Source organism: Penicillium psychrofluorescens (genome assembly GCF_964197705.1).
Source record: "Penicillium psychrofluorescens genome assembly, chromosome: 2".
Lineage (NCBI taxonomy): Eukaryota > Fungi > Ascomycota > Eurotiomycetes > Eurotiales > Aspergillaceae > Penicillium > Penicillium psychrofluorescens.
The window spans coordinates 1,508,424-1,527,493 of record NC_133440.1 but is presented as its reverse complement, the minus strand read 5'-3'; the positions used below and the strand labels follow the sequence as shown (position 1 = coordinate 1,527,493).

General features: G+C 54.6%; 5 protein-coding genes across 5 annotated transcripts; 2 read left to right on the top strand and 3 right to left on the bottom strand.

Annotated features, from left to right (window-relative positions):
* Positions 1–495: 495 nt before the first annotated feature.
* On the top strand, positions 496–6,839 carry PFLUO_LOCUS2793 (vesicle coat component; the record flags this gene model as incomplete). Its single annotated transcript, XM_073779969.1, has 2 exons — positions 496–6,193; positions 6,247–6,839. 2 exons carry the CDS (start codon positions 496–498, stop codon positions 6,837–6,839), a joined length of 6,291 nt encoding a protein of 2,096 aa, XP_073636871.1.
* Positions 6,840–7,397: 558 nt separating this feature from the next.
* Positions 7,398–8,732, bottom strand: PFLUO_LOCUS2792 (Checkpoint protein hus1; the record flags this gene model as incomplete). The annotated part of the gene is made up of 5 exons (XM_073779968.1): positions 7,398–7,424; positions 7,477–7,553; positions 7,614–8,472; positions 8,524–8,642; positions 8,690–8,732. 5 exons carry the CDS (start codon positions 8,730–8,732, stop codon positions 7,398–7,400), a joined length of 1,125 nt encoding a protein of 374 aa, XP_073636870.1.
* Positions 8,733–8,853: 121 nt separating this feature from the next.
* On the bottom strand, positions 8,854–10,397 carry PFLUO_LOCUS2791 (Hexokinase isoenzyme 2; the record flags this gene model as incomplete). The annotated part of the gene is made up of 3 exons (XM_073779967.1): positions 8,854–9,714; positions 9,761–10,171; positions 10,224–10,397. The coding sequence occupies 3 exons, from the start codon at positions 10,395–10,397 to the stop codon at positions 8,854–8,856; spliced, it is 1,446 nt and encodes a 481-aa protein (XP_073636869.1).
* Positions 10,398–11,042: 645 nt separating this feature from the next.
* Positions 11,043–15,011, top strand: PFLUO_LOCUS2790 (uncharacterized protein; the record flags this gene model as incomplete). The annotated part of the gene is made up of 1 exon (XM_073779965.1): positions 11,043–15,011. One exon carries the CDS (start codon positions 11,043–11,045, stop codon positions 15,009–15,011), a length of 3,969 nt encoding a protein of 1,322 aa, XP_073636868.1.
* Positions 15,012–15,633: 622 nt separating this feature from the next.
* On the bottom strand, positions 15,634–18,318 carry PFLUO_LOCUS2789 (GTPase activating protein; the record flags this gene model as incomplete). The annotated part of the gene is made up of 5 exons (XM_073779964.1): positions 15,634–16,019; positions 16,073–16,391; positions 16,449–16,711; positions 16,763–18,104; positions 18,166–18,318. The coding sequence occupies 5 exons, from the start codon at positions 18,316–18,318 to the stop codon at positions 15,634–15,636; spliced, it is 2,463 nt and encodes an 820-aa protein (XP_073636867.1).
* Between the last annotated feature and the right edge of the window lie 752 nt (positions 18,319–19,070).

Genomic DNA, 19,070 nt, shown 5'->3' with positions numbered 1-19,070 from the left:
GCAACGAAGGAGGAAGATCCCAGGTATCACATCAGTAGACAGGTGCAAAAGGAATGGACAAGCAACAACTGGCGTATGGGAAACCGAGAAGTGGCTGATCGTGCCTGCCTGGACTGCATGATCACATGATGGACCGTTACCTTCCAACTGGGTTATGTCATCCTTGGTGAAGAGTGTCCTCTCCGGATTAACCATCTCTCCGTCCGGTCATCGAATCGCCCTGGAGTGTCGCCGCGTCGAGAATCTTCCCTGTTGGATCGTCTTATTCTTTCATAGTTTATTTTTTTTTTGTCTTCTTGCCGAGTCGGCCTTTCTGCCACGGTTCTTTTGATTACCACGCGGTTTAATGGATCCCTGAGTCGACGCCCTTGGTTTTTCTGGTTCTCCTATTGTTGATCTCCTGAGCGTCACGGGCGACGTGTCAGGTTGATCCCTCTGGACTGCGCTCTTCATCGCCAGCTCACTGGTAATCCGAGGAGATACACGCCAACTACCATGGAGGATCTGTTAGCAGCGACCGACGATGCGGGCTCGTGGAATCCAGCGTCGAGACCGGGGGATAATATTGCGACGACCTTAACCGAGACCGAGGGTCAGGGAGGCTTGGCGGATTTGATCGCGGCCGACGATGCGAACCAGCATGCTGCCCCTGCTCCCTCCGCGCCGTCTGCCATGGAGGGAGCTACCGATGCCCCTGCAAGTGGCTTACTACACGCGGCGAATGTGAACCAACCACTCGAGACAAAGGAGGATTTGCGGGAGGATGGCGCATCGGCTCCGGTGGACACAACTCAGGCGCAGGATACCTCTGGAATCAATACAGAAGCCCCGAATCAGACGGATACAGGACCTCAGAATGATCCCTGGGGCTTCGAGGAACCCGCCGAACCCGCCACAGACATAGCTAAGCAGGAAACTCAACGCGAGCAGCCTCAGCCGGACCCGGAGCATGGTAAAGATCCTTGGGGCTTCGAAGGAACCGCGGAACCTGTTTCTGGCTTGGCTGAGCGGGAGACCCAACCTGAACAACCCCAGCCGGACGCCGAGGCTGGCAACGACCCTTGGGGCTTAGAAGAACATCAGCAACCTGTGCCTGAACAAGAGACTCGCCCCGCACAGCCTCAGCAAGATCAGAGTACTGAGCTCCAATTTCAGCCAGAGCCGACCCCCGAGACCCAGCCCCACTCTGATTTCATCCTCGAGACTGAAGCTCAATCAGAAGTGATCCATGAGACACAAGACCAGCCAATCCCAGAACCGATCCCTGAGATTCAAGCTCAGCCAGAGCCGATTCCCGAGACTCAGCCTCGGTCTCATCTAGTCTCCGAGCCCGAAACTCAACCAGAAGTGATCCACGAGACCCAAGGCCAGCCGATCCCTGAACCGGTTCCTGAGATTCAAGCTCAGCCAGAGCCGATTCGCGAGACTCAGCCTCAGTCTCATCTGGCATCCGAGCCTGAAGCTCAACCAGAAGCGATCCCGCAGGCCCAATATCAATATCAGGCCGCACCAATTCCTGTGACGCATGTCCAGCCTGACCCAATTTCCGACATCCAGCCTCAGTCTCATCTGGCATCCGAGCCTGAAGCTCAACCAGAAGCGATCCCGCAGGCCCAATATCAATATCAGGCTGCACCAATTCCTGTGACGCAAGTCCAGCCTGACCCAATTTCCGACGTTCAGCCTCAATCTGAAAGGACCCACGAGCCCTCCACAACCGAAGTCCAACATGGCGATAGAGTTGACGAGCCGGCTTCTGAAGTGGCTACTCACGAGACAAATCAGAAAGACACCCACGTCGAGTTTCCGAGCGCGGAGGTAGCTCCCGGTGGGCGGGGCCCATGGCGAAGCGAACCGGATGATGAAGTGGATTCGGAGGAGGGCGAGTTCTTCAACCAACTCAATACTCAAACAAAACCTATTTTTGCACCCGAGGAATCCGAATCCAGGTTCGAGGAAGGGATTCCACTGCTAGACGATGCCGACCCTCGTTCGCCAGTTCGCACCACGCAACCCGAAAAATCCGTGGATAACTTCTTTGCCAATGACGAAGAGGAGGCAGATGGGTTTTTCAGCTCTGTTCAAAATACGGGAACAAAAGAGGAGCCCGCCCCTCACCTCACTCGCAAATCCACCGGCCAGGTAGTGAACTCCATTGGCGTTGACCTAGGCTCTCCAGCTAGCGAGGCTTCGGCTGCTGCTCAGCTTGATGCCATCCTCAACGGCGCGGTATCCGAACCTCATGCACTGGGGCCCGAGACAGCAAATGAACCGACTGAGGAGGACTTGGCTGCGCGGTGGAAAGCGGAGCTGGATGATGAAGAATTGGATGAAACCCCTGAGGACGATATTGCTGCGCGATGGGAGGCTGCGTTGGATGACGATGATGACATGCTGTTGGAGGACGAGGTTGCTGAAACTTCTGCCGCCGGACAAGAACCTGCCATTCAGGACTTGGGTATGTCTTCAGGTCTAACAGGCCTGAATAGTCCGTTCGAAAGCCCCCAAAGCTACGCTCAGCCCAGACCAGCTCCCAGTATGTACACGCCACACCAGCCGTCCACTGCGAGTCTGCTTCAAGGACCCGCGATGCCAATCACTGCACCTCCTGTCGCCGCTGTGTCGTCATATTTTCAACAACAGCAGCCCCCGAATCTGATCACCAACAGGGGGGAGAGTTTTGCTGAACGGTCGAAGGAGGGCTACAAGTCACCTTATGACCTCCCAGACGATCTTTCTCGGCCCAGAAGGGCCGTCTCTAGGCCATTAGCGAAGGCCCCTAGCATGCCTGTCATGGCTCCACCACCGCCCGTGGACAAAAGCGTGCCTCAGCGTCCCCCAGCTGTTTCTGCCATGTCGGTGCCAGCTCCCCCTCCTATGTTTACACCTCCTACGACAGCGGCCGGTGTGCCTTCCAGTGTGCCACCACCTGCTCCGAAGAACTTTTACGAGGATCTGCCACCACCAAAGCCAAGGCAATCCAGCGCTGGACGCTACACGCCGAACCCCAATCAAGCTGCGATGACTGGGCCGCCAGTCATGTCCCCGCCCAAAAGCTCGTACGCGCCTGCCGCGCCACCTGCTCCGCAAGCAAGTGAACCCCCGGCACAATCTTCGTTGCAGCCGCCCGAACAATTGGATCCGTACACGAACACATTGGCTTCAAGTGCTCCTGCGGGGCCCAGTCTTGCTTCGAGATATTCGCCTCAGCCGCCTGGCTTACAGCCACCGAAAAAGGCCCCTTCCTTGCCGAGATATTCCCCAGCGCCCCCAACACCTGGTGCAGCTGGCCGCAATCGTTATGTCTCTCAGCCCTTGAATGTTCCTGGCCACACCACTTCCCTGCCATTTCAGCCACGCACTTCGAGCCCACTTGCCCATCACGAGAAGGCCTCGTACCAGCCGCAAGGGGCTCAACAGCCTCCATCTCTTGAGCCATCAGCCACCCTTTCTCCACCCAGGACACAGCAAGGACAAACCCAAGCAACGCCACCGCCGGCTGACTACTCTAACGTCCCCGGCCAAGAAAATGCAGCCCCACCCATGGACCAACAGCAGGGCACTCCACCTCGGAATCGATATGCGCCGCAGGAGTACATCAACGAATTTGCCAAGCTCGTCGCACCGCCAACCAGTTATGCTCCCGTTGCTCCCGCCCCAGCAACTCAAACCTCCCCTCCGCCAGCTGGTGACGAGCCGTTGTCTCCTATGCGTCGGTCTCAAACTCAATCTCCGGGTCACCAAATGGCGGCTGGGCCTCGGTTGTCTGTTCCCACTACTTTTGACCCTCAACAACGGCCGGCTTCCGTGCATGGCTCAGGATCGCCAACCAAAACTGTGAATCCATACGCACCCTCGCAAGCCCGTAACCGCGGCCTCTCTCAGCATCTGGAGTTTATTGCCCCCAGCGATGGACAAGAACAGGATCCACTTGAACGATGGAAGGGTGCCCCGATCTTCAAATTTGGGTTTGGAGGTGCCGTGGTCTCCTGCTTCCCCAGGCATATTCCTCGGTACTCTGCCGGTCAATCAACGCCAATGATCATGCCCTCTCTTGGAGATCCAAAGGTATCTCGAGTGAATCAACTGGTCTCGGCGGCTGATACCATTGTCCAGCACCCTGGCCCCCTCAAAGCCAAGTCAAAGAAGAAAGATCTTGTTACCTGGCTTTCGAGCAAGATTGCAGCCTTTGAGAATGAAGGGATTCCTGGGTTTAGTCAACCACACCCTGATGACCAGAAGCGCCATGAGGAAAAGATCTTGCTTTGGAAGGTCACCAAGATCTTGGTGGAGAATGATGGCGTTTTGGAAGGCTCTCCCACTGTACAGCAGGGTCTGCGCCAGGCTATCTTCCCACACCTCCAGGCCTCGGAAGCTGAGGGATCATATGGAAATTCGGTTGCTCCGTCGGGCGGGTTCAAGCCCATTGCGATGCCGTCTCAATCCGACGCTTCTGGCCCCCAGTGGGGCGAGGAACTTCGCCAAAAATTGGTCATGGGTGATCGAGAGAATGCCGTGTGGAGTGCAGTCGACCGCCGCCTTTGGGGACATGCATTGATCATCGCATCCACCTTGGATCGATCGATCTGGAAGCAGGTCGCCCAAGAATTTGTTCGCCGCGAAGTGAGATCTGCGACTGGCAACACCGAGTCCATTGCTGCCCTTTACGACATCTTCGCTGGAAATGTTGAGGAGAGTGTTGATGAACTTGTGCCTCCGTCTGCCCGCGCTGGTTTCCATTTGATCAGTAAAACGGACGGTCAAGGTGCTGCCCGGAATGCTCTTGACGGCCTTGATAGCTGGAGAGATACCCTGGGGTTGATTTTGGGCAACCGCAGCTCTGAAGACCATCAGGCTTTGTTGGCCCTTGGCAATCTGCTCGCATCGTACGGACGCACGGAGGCTGCCCATGTTTGTTTCATCTTCTCTCGTGCTGCTGTATTTGGCGGCATGGATGATCCACAGGGCCAAATTGTGCTTCTTGGCGCTGACCACAAGCGTTTCCCGTCGTCTTTGTTAGATGAAGACTCCATTCTTCTGACCGAGGCGTACGAGTTCGCTACGTCTGTCCTTGCCAACTCACCGACAGCCAACTTGCCGCATTTCCTGGCATTCAAGCTTGTGTACGCGAAGTGTCTTGCCGATAGGGGTTGCAAGTCAGAGGCGCAGAACTACTGCGACGCGGTGGCCGCGTCATTGAAGGCAACCACTCGTCCCTCGCCGTACTACCACCAGTACTTGTTCATGGAGGTGGATGAGCTCTCCGCACAGCTCCGGCAAAACCCAGGCGATGGTGGTTCTTCGTGGATCTCGAAGCCTAGCATGGAGAAGGTCTCTGGGTCCATGTGGGCTCGCTTTAATAGTTTTGTTGTAGGAGATGACAGCGATGCGGCGTCGACAGGCTCTGGCAAGGGCGGCGAGGCAGCAGATTTCGGACCCTTTGCCAACGTCGCCGGAACTCCGACCATCAGCCGCTCACCCTCTGTGACTGACCTCTATGGCTCTTATCCTGGATCTGGAGCACAGCCGATCCCGGCCGCTGGTCCATCGAAATATCACCCTTCGAACCAGTACGCGCCGAATGCCTCCCCCGAGCAATTCCGGGGTCGGGGATCCTTCGACTCTCAGAGATCTGCCCCGCAAGGAATGCAGTTCCCACCACGCCGAAGCTCCCAGGAACCGTCGCCTCCGGTCGATTCCCACATGTACCAGGGAGCGCCCATGTACGGTTCCTCCCCGTCAATTCCTGGTTATCAGTCAACACCGCCTCAAACGTCCTACATGCCTCTCGCTCCAGTCGAAGAGGATTTAAGTGCCCAATCACCGACAGTTGCGACTTCTTCAACGCAACCTACTGTAAACGGCTTGTTCTACCAGCCGCCTGGCCAGGACGCAGCTCCAGCTGAGGTGTCTCCCTACTATCAGGGACCGTCTGACATGCCGCAAGCCGAGAGCGCTGCTTATCTGCCTCCCTCGGCGACCAACGCATATGAGCCCCCTGGACTTGGTTCGGACCCGACCTCCGCACCCCAGGAGGATGCCGAAGAGCCTTCTCCAGAAGCTATTTCGAAGAAGAAGTCATTCATGGACGACGACGGAGATGACGAGCTTCTAGCGCAAGCCTCTACCCTCAAAAAGTCAGAAAATGATCGCAAAGCAGACGAGGCATTTAGAAAGGCGGCTGAAGAAGATGGTAAGAGCTCACTTATTTCAATGTCTACTCTCTGTTACTAATCCCCTCAATAGCCAAGAAAGCCCAGCAACAGTCTGCGAAGAAGGGATGGTTCGGCGGCTGGTTTGGTGCAGGTGGCAAGAAGGAAGCGGACAATGTTGGCGGCGGTCCTATCAGAGCGAAGCTCGGCGAAGACAACTCGTTCTACTATGATACGGAGCTGAAGAAATGGGTGAACAAGAAAGATCCCAGCAGCAGCGCTGCTGTCCGCGCCACCCCGCCTCCTCCCAAAGCTTCTGCTCCTCCCAGCCGAACTGCAAGTTCTGGCAGCATGCCCTCGATCAACGGGCCGCCTCCAATGATGCCCTCAGGCCCTAACACTCGGCCTCCGTCCTCCTCCGGTGCAGGCTTGCCTCCTTCTGCCAGCCCTGCGCTTTCTGGTCTGAATATGCCTCCGCCGGGCCTGGGCCAAATGCCACGATCCGTCTCCTCCAATGCAGCTGTTCCAGTACCCCCTGGGACTTCCTCCGCTGGACCGCCTCGACCTACCGGGTCTCTGACCCATGCACAATCCATTGATGATCTGCTGGGCGCTCCTGCCGCGCGGAAGGGAAACACTGTCCGAGGCAAAAAGAAGGGCCGCTACGTCGATGTCATGGCGCTGTGATCATTGGATTCCTGGCAGGGCCATCCTTGACAAGAATGCAGTCTACATTTCTTTTGTTCCATTACGCTGATTCCTTTTGAGATGTGCTGTATTCTTCCACCACGATGTTTTTTTTTTCACCCTCACCCACCCCCTTTGTTTTAATCATAGACCCCCTCTTGTCCCCCCTACATTTTGCATGCTATGCCTCGGGCTCATGGGCCGGGGCAGACGCACCCCCATCCCTCGGCGTTCTTGCACACTGACCCCATTGTTGCGAAGTCTTGCGCTTGCACATAGCCTTGCTTGCTTTCCTCTTCTGGCCGGTGGCAGACTGTCCGCCGTGAATCATGTATATCACATTCCCCCCCTTGTTGGTGGTTTACCTGTGTTTGCTTTCTCGTGAGATCTGGAGGTTTCTTCCCATGTGGCTTTGGCCATGCATCTGTCTTAATAACGAATTTTAATAATGCACCACCCCCTTGGCACGCTTTCTGAATGACTGGTCAAGATATCATGTAGACGGGTCGTATCAGCACGGGCAATAGGTAGAACTGTTCATTTGATAGTTCATGATCGTCACAGTGCAAATGAGTTGATATAATACTGCAGGGACAGGTCAACAGCGGCTCTATTGAACGCGAGGAGATCGACTTACGGTCAGGCAAGAATCCTCGCGGTTGCGCCTCCCGGGTAAGTAAACATATAGAACCAGCGCCATTTCATTAATAAAGCCTGCCGCGGTAGAATGTCAGGTTGATATCAAACCACCGAGTACATCATGAAGAAACTCACAAGCCACCACTTTGGGACTGAGCCTTCCGACACTCAGCACACGTCCCCAGTCGCGGCCATCAATCCGGACAGTCGCCCACCCAGACTCGCCATCATCTTTCGCCGCGCGATTCCGTTCACTGGGCAGCTGCGAGTACGCCGTCTGCGACATCTGCGCGGGATCCAGCTCTGGGTTTACGAGTCCGGACCAGACGCTCGAAAGACGCAGCTCATCCGTTACAATGGACAGCTTTAATTTGCCGTGCATGTTGGCAGACAGTTCCAGCTTGGGGGAGCTGTTTGTCGACAGCGCCGTGCCGCCTGAGCCACCACTACCCCCATTCTCGCTGAATGATGCCGCGCTCAACCCCGGCGCCTCCGGTGCCAGCACGCTCGGGCGCGTATTCTTACTGTCCGAGGCAGCCAGCTTGGTAAACCGATCCGAGACACTCTTGAGTTGCTGCAGACTCGGCAGGATGATGTGCACGTCTGGATCGGGGCAGTGCGGTTCATGGAGACCGTCTACAACGGCCTCGTGGAGGATCTTGATCGGAACCTCCTGCGTGATCCAGACCTCGCGCTCGCGCGCGCCCATGTCTCCGACGACATCTCGATTTGCTGTCGGTGGGAGTTGTTGGGCGTCTTCGGCGACGGGGCCGCCGTCCGTTGTGCTGAGCGTCATGTTTCCCGGCGTGAACTGCGCGCTTAGCACCGTAAGTGCCAGGAGCGGTGTTTTGCCCTTTTTGGTTAAGCGGAACTGCGCCGAGGTTGAGCCGACTGCGGATCGGAGGGCGCGGTGCAGCACGCTGACGTTAATTTCGATGTTAATGGCGTCCGAGTTGGACTCGAGCTCGTAGGTCGTTTCATCGAAGATGGCATCCTGGGTAGTTTTATCAGCATAGACTCTATAAGTAAGAGAAGGAACACGTACGATCGGGATCTGGGCCCATACTTGGGTACCTTGGTCCGGGATGATGGTGAAGCGGATCACATCATATTCTAGGCGCATCCAACACACCTTGCCCAAGGATGCGAGGGACGCGGTCAATTCTGAACAGAGTCAGTCAATTACTTGTCACTACCTCAGATAAACGTACTGGAGAAGGTCAGTGGGTTGACCAGTTGCGTTCGAAAGCGCATGGTGAGTCGGTGAGGTGTGCAGGAGAGAGAGAGAAATGGTTCTTATCGGTGTTGATCTATCTTTTATCACTACAACCCACCACCACCATACTACTAATGTTAACTACCAAGTAGTGACTAACTAATCAACCTCAGTTCCGTCTTGTTCCCCACACCCATCTGGGATATTTTTCCCATTCATCGCCAATGCGGCTGCCAGTGCGGCGCCCACGCCCGAGCCATCCTCGGCTGCGTTGAGCGCGATCAGGTCCAGTTCATATGGCGGCCAGTCCATGATCTCGCGCAGGGCCTGCGCTGCGCGGCTTTTGAAGCCGCTGTACTTATTAAACACGGATCCATCGACGCCAACGTGGCACCGGCGCAGATTCTTTTTCTTGCAGATGGCCGCCACACCGCAGGCATAGAGACGCGCAGCTCGCGTCGCGATCAGCCCGATAAGATACCGACACGCCTTGAGCTCCTCGAGCGACGGGTCTAGGCTGAGGGTTTCTTTGAACTCCGCCCTCATGTCGTCCAGGTACTCTGAAATGTCCAGTTCGGCGATGGACAAGAACGGCGCCTCCAGGGTGTTTGCCGTGCGCAGGCGCGTCGTGTCCTGGCCCTCAAAGAACCTTTCTTGCTCGTGCAGCGTGACCATTATCAAGCGGAGCATTTCTCCGATGTACAGTCCGGCGACCATCTTTTCATAGATCTGCGCGCCGGGCTGGATCGACTTCGCGTCGATTTGCTCGTCGAATGGCGTCCGCGGCAGAAAGTGGCGTTCGTTGTCGAACGCCCCGTATTCCGTGTTGATGATCACCGTCGCGTCCTGGGGCAAGTCCAGCCCGCGCAGTTTGGGGATCGCGCTGCATTCTTCCATATATGCCGCATTGCATCCCGTGCTGAAGATGCTGCCGATTTTGACGTGCTTGTCCTTGTAGTGCGACGCGATGAGCGTGCCGGTCGTGTCGTTGATCAGCGCTACTACCCTCGCCGGAACTTGCTGGGCGAATGAGCCATGGTATTTCCGTCCTGGATGAGCACATTACCTTTCTTTGTAATGCTGCGTCGAGCTGAGGCACTACATCATGGCCCTCCACGCCGGAGACATCGAAGTTCTTGGTCCATCTCTTCAGAATCCCACTCCGGATAGACTTTTGATCCACCGGGAACGAGAACGTGAAGGCCAACGGCAACGGGCCCTTGATCTGATCTTTGCTATAGTGTTCGTTGATAAAAGCATCCAGGCGATCGGCCACAAAGTCCCAAAGCTGCTCAGCCGTGCCGGACTTGACCTCGGCCGGCAACTTGAACTTGCGCTGGGCCTGTTCAAAGTCTCCTTTTCCTTTAGCCAGACACACATCGCACACGCGGAGGTTGGTGCCACCCATGTCGATGGTGAGGATCCGCCCTCTCTCGTGGCCGGTCGGGTAGCCCATGATCCAGCTGACAATCATGGGCTATTTGGGAGTCAGTAACGTTTCGGGGTTTCGTGCGTGGTGAATCACTGACAATGCTGCCACCTTCCACTGTGAGGCCCTTTTCCAGTTCCTGGACGAAATGGTTGGTGATCTTCTTAAGTTGGTCGGCGTCGATGGTGAACCAGTCCTCGAACTGCTTCATACATCGCAGGATGTCATCGGGCATGCCTTCCAGCAACTCGGGCCGGTAGCGAAAGTGATCCATCTTGGGCGATTTGGTGAATCGGTGAATTGAATGCACGGCAAGAGTACACATCGCGGAGACCTATATCCAGTGGCGTGTCACGCCATTATGCGGTCATGATGATTCTCCTGATACCTCGAGGCATTCATTCCTCTACCTCGATAGTTACCTTCGTAGGTGTTAGTCGGACCTATCGTAGTTAGGGCTCCACTCCCCCTTTTGGCTCCACTTCCAACCCCGAACTCGATCAACACTGATTATTTTTCCGAGCACCCTCTGACTGACTGACTGACTCGACAATTGATTCCTCGTTGATTGATCTGCTGGATTTTCTCATTGTTTCTGCTTCCCTACTTGGCCTATGTAATCGCCGTCGTTTTGGCCCATCTCTCCATCCACGTCCAACCACGCGTTTCCCTCGCGTTCTTCAACCCCCGTCGTCCAGTCCAGTCCAGAACCCGACCCTGCCTCTTCACCCCAACCCTGAAATCCGCTGCAACACCAAACGCGTCTCAGCATGCGGGCTCGACAGTGCTCTCCCCGTTTACCGCTTGCAGCCCCTTTTCGCCCCCCGTGCCTCTCCTGCCATCATCAGCCTCGTAGTCACTGACGGTCCGGAACCCGAATTTGACCAGAAGCTCATGAATCGGCATGGCAGCCAGTCAAATGCCGTATCTTCCCCCAGCCATCCGCCTCTCTCCCGTCCATTCTCGAACAAACTCGCGTTCTACCTCACCCGAGAGAAACCCGGGGGCGCTCTACCAGAAACTTGACCCCCTCTTGAGCAACCTCTCCCCCGAATCCACCCTCCACGCACTCACCTCCACGGAAGCCGTGCCGTCGAACGAGAAGCGCGCCCATGATATCCTGTCACAAAGTATCTCGCAGGTGTCCCCGGCGGAACGGGCTCTGGGGATTCGCGCCGCGGTAGCCGCCCGGAACTTGAGTCTCTGGCTCAGCGAGGTACAGTCGTGGGGATGGCCAACTCCGAACGAGGCAAAGGCGGGAAAGAGCTTTGTTCCTCCTCCCTCTGCGGAGCCTCGTCTAGGCCCTGGGCGCACGGAGTCCTCATCTTTATCCCTTGTTAGCAGCACCGAGCACGAGTATTATGGGAGTTTACCGGCGGCGGTGGTGGAGAGATATGAAACGCGAATTGAAGAAATTCGGGATGGAATGGACGATCTCAACGTGGAGGAATTGAAGGAGCATGTGCTCAGTGCCCACATTCCAGCCCGGTCGAGACCCTCCTCCAACAACAGCAGCGTGTCTATACCCGCGCCGCTTAGCTATGTCCAGCTGAGTGATTTCACCGCTGTCATTACAACTATCATCCTGCGTGCCCTGCCGTTCTTGTCCAAGTTGAATAGCCTCCTGTCAACATGGGATGTCCGCCTACTGGTCCTGCGGCAGATCCCGGGTCTTCTAAGGGAGCTGCACCTTACCAGGACTGCTTTGGATTCCTCGCTAAATGAATTACGGACCTCTGATCTGTCTGATACCACCCATGCTCCGTTCTCGAGCTCCTACCTGCAGTCTCAACATGTCCAGCTCGAGTCGGCCGTTGTCACTGTCGGCAGACGCATGGATCGCGTTTTAGATGCGTTGGAAGGTCGTCAGGATTCGTTGCCGGAGCGTTGGATTGACGATCTTGAAGGCATCGAGTCGGACTTTGCTGCGTGGGTGGTGGAGGCGGAGAGATATAAGATTCGCGCTGAATGGTTGCAGAACCAGCCTCCGGTGGATGAAACGCTTGCATCATCTGAGCCCGAGCCTGAAGAACAGGAAAATAGTGTTCATGAGATGGAACCTATTGAGGAGGAGCCTGCTGAGGAGGATTCCATTGAGAACGCGTCTATTGAAAAGGATTCCTTCGGAGAAGAGCCCCAACGGGATTCTGAAACATCTTCTGAGGACTCTGCCCAGCAACCCGTTGAGCAATCGGTTGCTCAAACAGAGCAGGAGTCAATGGTGTCCTATTCTGATGGTCCGGATATTTCGACATTTGAGAACCAATCACCTTCTGGTAGCCCACCGGCTGCGGAGGTACCTGGCATCATCGCGGACAGGGAAGACACTCCCGAGAAACATCCTTCTATTGCAGTTGCAGAGAACCTGCGTACTCCAACACAGATAGAGTTTCTCACAGAACTCTCTGGAGAACAACAAACCCCAACTCCTTCAACAACCCAGCGACCTATTCCCGTCCATGAAAACAAGGAAAATGTTCCTCCGCTCAATTTCAAACAACACGAACCAGCGACGCCGCCCTTGGATCAATCATCTCCAGTGAAATCGGTTGCTCTAACTGAGCACAGGGGATTGGCTGAAGATCCCTTCATTAAGTCACAAGCCTCTGGGTGTGAAGTTGGCCACGAGGAGGTACCGTTCGTTGATAAACCTGATGATAGTCAAACGGACCTGGGATCCAGCAATGAGGCGAAAGATGCAATTGAGATTGATGCTCACCAAGAGACGACCACCGAGAAGAAGGCCCCCCAGACTCCGCTTTCATCAAACCGTTCATTGCCTAAAGAAGCCGAGCCGGTTATGACTCCCAAATCTCCGGAACATTCTGCCATTCGAGATTCCCAACTGCAGCAATTGTCAGATACACCCAAGGTCCCTGGCACTCCGACTTTGGCAGAAATCCATGGGCCAGTGCCTTCCCCGTCGAAAATTCCAATTCTGCAAACCGTGCCTACGAAATCGGATAACTCTGCAACTAGATCTCAAAGCGTTAAACCTCGGCCGTCGACGGAACAAATTCCAGAAGCACGACCAAATTCTCGCTTGCCGTTACAAAGCCCCATCAAGCTATCCAAAGCGAGACGGCCAGGGAAGCTGGATCTTGATAAGAACACGCCTAAACCACATCGTCGCCGAACTTCGTCGGGCTCCGTGGATTCCCTGCTTTCTGATACCTCATCACTCATATCCAGTGTCGATCCTCCAGAGCCCCGTACTGGCTCATCGAACGAAACGCCGCTCCTTCGGAAATCAAAACATCCCAAGCACGAAGACTCTGGTGCTATGCCACCGTACAGTGGCCATACTTTGCGAGAAGACCGTCTTCGCCGTCTGGAAAGTCCCAAAGGCTCATCTCTTCGGGCGGCATTCCAACAAAGCAGAACTGTTAGCTTGCCCATGGAGCGCTTTATCAACGAGAGGATGGATATAAGAATGGGAGACGTGCCGGATACGGCGCTGCCTGACGGCAACTCTTCAACGCCAACATCACAAGTGCCTCGTGCTGCTCCTCGTCGTCCAACACTCACTCGAGGGAAATCTGCGTCCGAGTTGGCTACACAGCTTCAAAGATCCAGATTTACTGACCCTTCCAGGGATTTATTCTCAACGAATCTATTCCCTCGTGCACTCAACACTCAGAGTCATCACAAATCCCATCTGCCCCTACGCAAGCGACTGACAGCACATCCAAGCCTAGAGAGCCTCGGGATAAAGCGACAAGAACTTGCATTTGTAGAGGAAGATGAAGCGGAGTTGCCGTCCGTGGAAATTCGTGCTTCTACGCCAGTCCGACAACTCAGGAAGCCCAGAGATCAACTTGACCGGAAGGTCAGCTCCATTTTGAACACTCTTCCCGGCCGGATTCATCTCGTGGATCCTAACAACGAACCGGATACATCTTCATCCTCGTCTTCCTTGGACAGGCGTTTGCGAGGGAGGTTCGGCTCCGAGTCGCCTACCGGTTTAGCATCTCGAAGCATCACCCCCGCTCCGTCTCTGACTTTGATGCCCGCTGGTCGTCGACGGCAATCTGCCCACAAGTCGGAAGACAGCTATGTCAAGCTGTATCACCTCCACCACGGTGGCCAGACCGCACCAACCAAATTGTTTGTGCGAACCGTCGGAGAGGAAGGCCAGCGTGTAATGGTCCGGGTCGGCGGCGGATGGGCCGATCTAGGCGAATACCTCCGTGAATACATCATCCATCACGGCCGTCGGAAAGTATCAGAGACTACCCCTCGGGTTGAGGTTCAGGGCCTGGCATCTCGTGAATCGCCAGCGTATTCGCCCTCACCAAGCACTTTGCTCTCTTCCACCGCACCCACTTCATCCTACCTCACTTCTGGCCGAGCAACTCCTTCCCGCCCACCCTCTGTGCTCAGTGCCCGCCCCCCTTCTTCCCTTACAGTCCGCAAAACAAGACGCGGGTCCAATGCATCTGATGTCGTGGCCCCTAGGGCTGTCACCACAGGAAATTTGAGCTCCTTCGCGACGCCACAAACGGCTTCTTCCGGTCGACGGCGTCTCTCCGTCTCATCTAATTACTCCAATGACACATATTCCCCCGCAACCACCGCGGCTGCGTCGATGTCCACTCCATTAGGACTGGCTGGACCCAAACCCCGCTCGCGACAGCTGTCCATGAGCCCGGAGGGTGAAGCCTGGATCCAAGATGTGCTCCAGCAGACTCGGCGTTCAGGATCGTCCAATCCACCACCTTTCCCGCTGAACAATGCGCCGGACTATGCTGAGCCGCCCGAGTCTGTAGATGGTAGCCTTCCTGATATTTCCGTGCCTAAGAAGGGTCGCCGCAGCGTCAGTGATATTGGAACCACGGGATCTAGCAGACGGGTCGCCCTTCGAGGACTCGAGAGTCGCAGGTCATAAAACCAGAGTACCACTTACCCGCAAGCTATGACTCTCATGGCTGTCCATCGACCATCTTTGGTTCTTTGTTCCCTCTTCCTTGATCGGAAATTGTTTACCCTCTAATATTCTTGCCTCATTTGCATACTTGTCCGATTCCCCCCATCCCAACGAACCTTGCATACTATACCCACCATCATCTGCTTTGCTCCTTGTTATTCGATTGAATGGCCTGTTTCGCTTCTACATTCCCACCTTTGCTTTTTATTCTGTTCTCTTTATTCCTCATTTGCATCAGCGAGGCGAATCTGTTTTGATATTTGGGTTTTGGTTGAGATCTTCACTAGGTGGATTCTCCTGGCGCTTTGTACATGCATACTTTAACTAATGGCTAGACCCTTTTGCGGGATCTATTTGGAAATAAAAAGCATATGCTTGCATCGTCCATATTACATGTGATAAGCCGTGTATTGAGTTTCCTTTTGAAGTTGTGTTATAGGAAACAGCTGCGATTTGCAAAACAAACGAAACCAAAATAGCCAAACCGCCAAACCTAATTCCCTACCTCCAGGCATATCTCATAAAGGCTGCTGGGAAAGAAGCAGAACGGATAGAGAATATAAAGTAATGAGTGTCATCCATGTCAGGTGGCTTCGTTGCCCTGGTTATGACGATCTTTGCTCTGGCTATTCGTGTCCTTGCGCAGTAGTTCCCGCAGCTCTGGTGAAATGACCTTTGGCTTGTCTGCCTCCATAGCCTTCTGCAAAGCTGATTGCCCAGAAGCGCTAGGATTGACACCTGTGCTTGTGCCAACTGCTAAGGGTCGCCGAGGCGATTTGCTTTTATCGGAATCAGAGACAGAGTCTCGATCATTGCTCCCGCCCCCCGGTCGGCGCTGGTGAGCTGTTGGAGCAGATGGAAAATTGTCCTTTTTGTCGATCGCTTGAACAGCGCGTTCAAAGCGGTGGAAGAGCGATTCTGCACGCGTAAGAATGGGGAGCAGCTCCATGGTGTTGGACAGCTCGTTGACTAGGGAATTTGATTAGCAAAGTTCCATTTGAAACGATAGTCAGAACACATACTGTACTTGAGAACTTCATCAAAATGCTTCAGATGGTCCATGATGACATCGCGGTGTTTTTCGAGAATGGCGAGAGCGATGAAAAGATGGAAGTTGCTGGACAAATAGTCTGTCCAAAGCGTTTCCCACAGGCGGAGGATGTCTCCCCATTCGAACTCGCGCTTGTACCAAACGAGCAGCATGCGGAAAAAGAAGAAAAAGTTTGTGCTGTCGGCTGACTGCAGATGCAAGTAGAGCTGGGGATCCAGGAGTTGGACAAGGTGATCCAGTGCCAGAAGCTGGGAACGCATCCCAGACTGGTCTCGGAGGAAGTTTTGTTCCTAAGTGTCTCTTAATTAGCCTGAGAAATATAGCTGGATCTCTTCGTGACGACTAACCATGCGGTTCATGAAACCCACAAATCCCCAGAAAGCCACCGCGTCGTCTTGCATAACGGCGTAGATTGGGGCAAGCAGATCGCTCATTCCTTGCACATAGCCCAGGTCAGGGTTGTACTCGTTGTACGTTAGGAGCATGTCTTTCATTTGCTCCAGATGGACGTTGGTGCCCACATCGGCGAATGGAGAATCTGGGTCCGGATGAGGGGTGTCTTCTCCGGCAAATAGTGGAATGGTGCGATCGGTTCGATGGACATCCTTTTCTGTATCAAATAGTCAGCATCGGTCTTAGATTTGAAGGTGGTCCTGTTTACCTATTCGATTCCGCTGCTCTTTCCAATGGTCATACTCTTCTGTGGTCGAGTTGCCTTCAACCATCCGTTCCCACCAGCCGGCCTTCAAGCGGATGTATTCGTCACGTTTCGAGTTCATGATTGCTTGTCGATCTTCATGGCTGCTGTCCCATGGGTAGACGCCGAGAAGGAAGAGCCAGGCCTCCTTCCGAGCGCCGTCGTTGGGATCCAGACTTCCATGGAAGACCCGTTCTTTGACCTCTTCCGCCGTGACTTGCAGTCTCCCCGTTATCGGGTCAAAGAAGCCCTCCCACTCTGTGAGTGTGACGACTCGGCGTCGTTCCTGGAGCGCCAAGTTACCGGTCTCCAGTTCCAAGATCTCAAAATCTCCAACCGAGCTGTTCTCCATTTCCAGAACATCCTGAGCTGTCCATATGCGCTGGTTTCGTTCTTTCTCGCTCTGCTCGGCAACACTCATAGCCCACCGAGCCAGGTAGAGCCTAGCGCTGTCGAACTCATCCTGGAGAGTCTGAATCTCCGGATTCCTCATCAAGCGGCGCATTTGAGGGGGCAATCGGGGATGATCTGCGATTTCGTTGGCAGTTCGGCGGGTAAACGTGGTGATTTTGCTGAGCTGCTCGAGTACTTTCCACCGGGTTTCTTTGAGGGTTTTCACTAAGGGGTCCATGCCGGCGTCGTGCTGCCCGCTGGGGCCAGCAGCAGCCTGCGATTGCGCCGCAGTTAGCAGGGATCCATCCCCTTTCGCCGCCGGTCGTCCAAACGACAGCTGGTCCTCCTCGGACGGATTGATCAGATAGATATTCCGATCTACGGCCGAACGCTGCACTTGGACGTGTCTCCGCAGCCACCGTAGCACCTCATCTCCTCCCCAGAAAAGACCCCCCTCACTATCGAAGGGATCAAAGCTTTCTTGGACTCGTTTCTTCTTCTGAAGGATCGTCGACTCGCATTCGCTGTCGTGGAAAAACAAGGCGGGAAAGCTGTCGCCGGCCCGAGTGTTGATCACCAGGCTACCAAACCACCAACCCAAGCTGGGTGGCCGTACCAAGAGGGAGTAGATATCTGACAAGGGAATCGCAAAGGAATAGAGGCCGATTGGATCTTTGTGAGAGGTGGTAATCGGAAGTGGCGGAACGAGGTACTTCTGTCGCGGGGGCGAACCGCCCTCGGCGAGATCGACCTTGACATAGGTGCTATAGGCATCTCCTAACGAAGATTCCGGCACCCATGAGAGGTGATACGAGGCAGTGCTGGACTGGGCGGAAGGGGGAGGCTTTTGCTGGATGAGGGCTATGAAGCCCGGAATGTTGTCCTTGGCGGAGGGAGTGGGATGCACATAGACCTGGAAGTGTTGAAAGTGATATTAGCGCAGGGAACACAGATTCATAGATGGAAAATCGCACTTTGCTCTTGGAATGCAGCAGCTTGACCCCGCGGCCCGAGGCGGCGTGGGCGATCGTGTTGTACTCTCCCTCGTCATCGTCGCTTACATCGTAGAAGGAAGCGGATGGTGACGGGGGAGATGGAGGAGGAGTAAATTTGACGGAGTCCGCCATGGCTTTTATGGCTTTTAGGCAGGGAGCATGTGGAGGAGAGAAGAGAGAAGAGAGTGAGTGAGTTGTGAGATGGAGAGAGATGGCGACGTAATGGCGATAAGATAAGGCGATCGCCTGACTTTTTCCCGGGCTGTTTCTTGGCCATGCTTAGGACAGTAGATGGTGGCTCCCTTTATTATTCTGATTATTATCATCTTCATTCCTTCTCTATATACACATCTATTTCTCTTTGGTCCTTTTTCCCGGTTTGGGGCTCTTTGTTTGTTCAAGACTGCGTTTCTCCCTGGTCTAGGCAGCAACTAACGCGAACCTCCTTCGTTTCGCTCTCGCTCCGTGGGATGGATAGCAGTATATACCGGTCTGGGCTCATGTCAGTGATAGCGAGAGAATATGTGGCCAAAGTGTTGAGCTCTTTTCTCTCGCCCATTTTTTTTTATATATATTGGTCCTTGTGGAGCAATGACAGCAACATATACATCTAGGTTTCTGAGTTTGGAACATTCACTGGAAGGAAACTCAGGAAAATATAATTAGATCTTAAATTCAACTCTAACACCGCCCTAGGCCCCAGTCAGGCAATGGACAGCTCAGAGTTGTGTTCAAGTCTATTCAGTTACGCGGTGCTCCGATTCCGCAGGACCCCAGTGCCAAGGCTCGGGATTTGCTGCTGGCTGGGCCACCGTGAGATGGGGTCCAGACAACATTGCGCGATGAAATCAAGACGAGGGTGCAAAACATGCAAGTACGTGTTT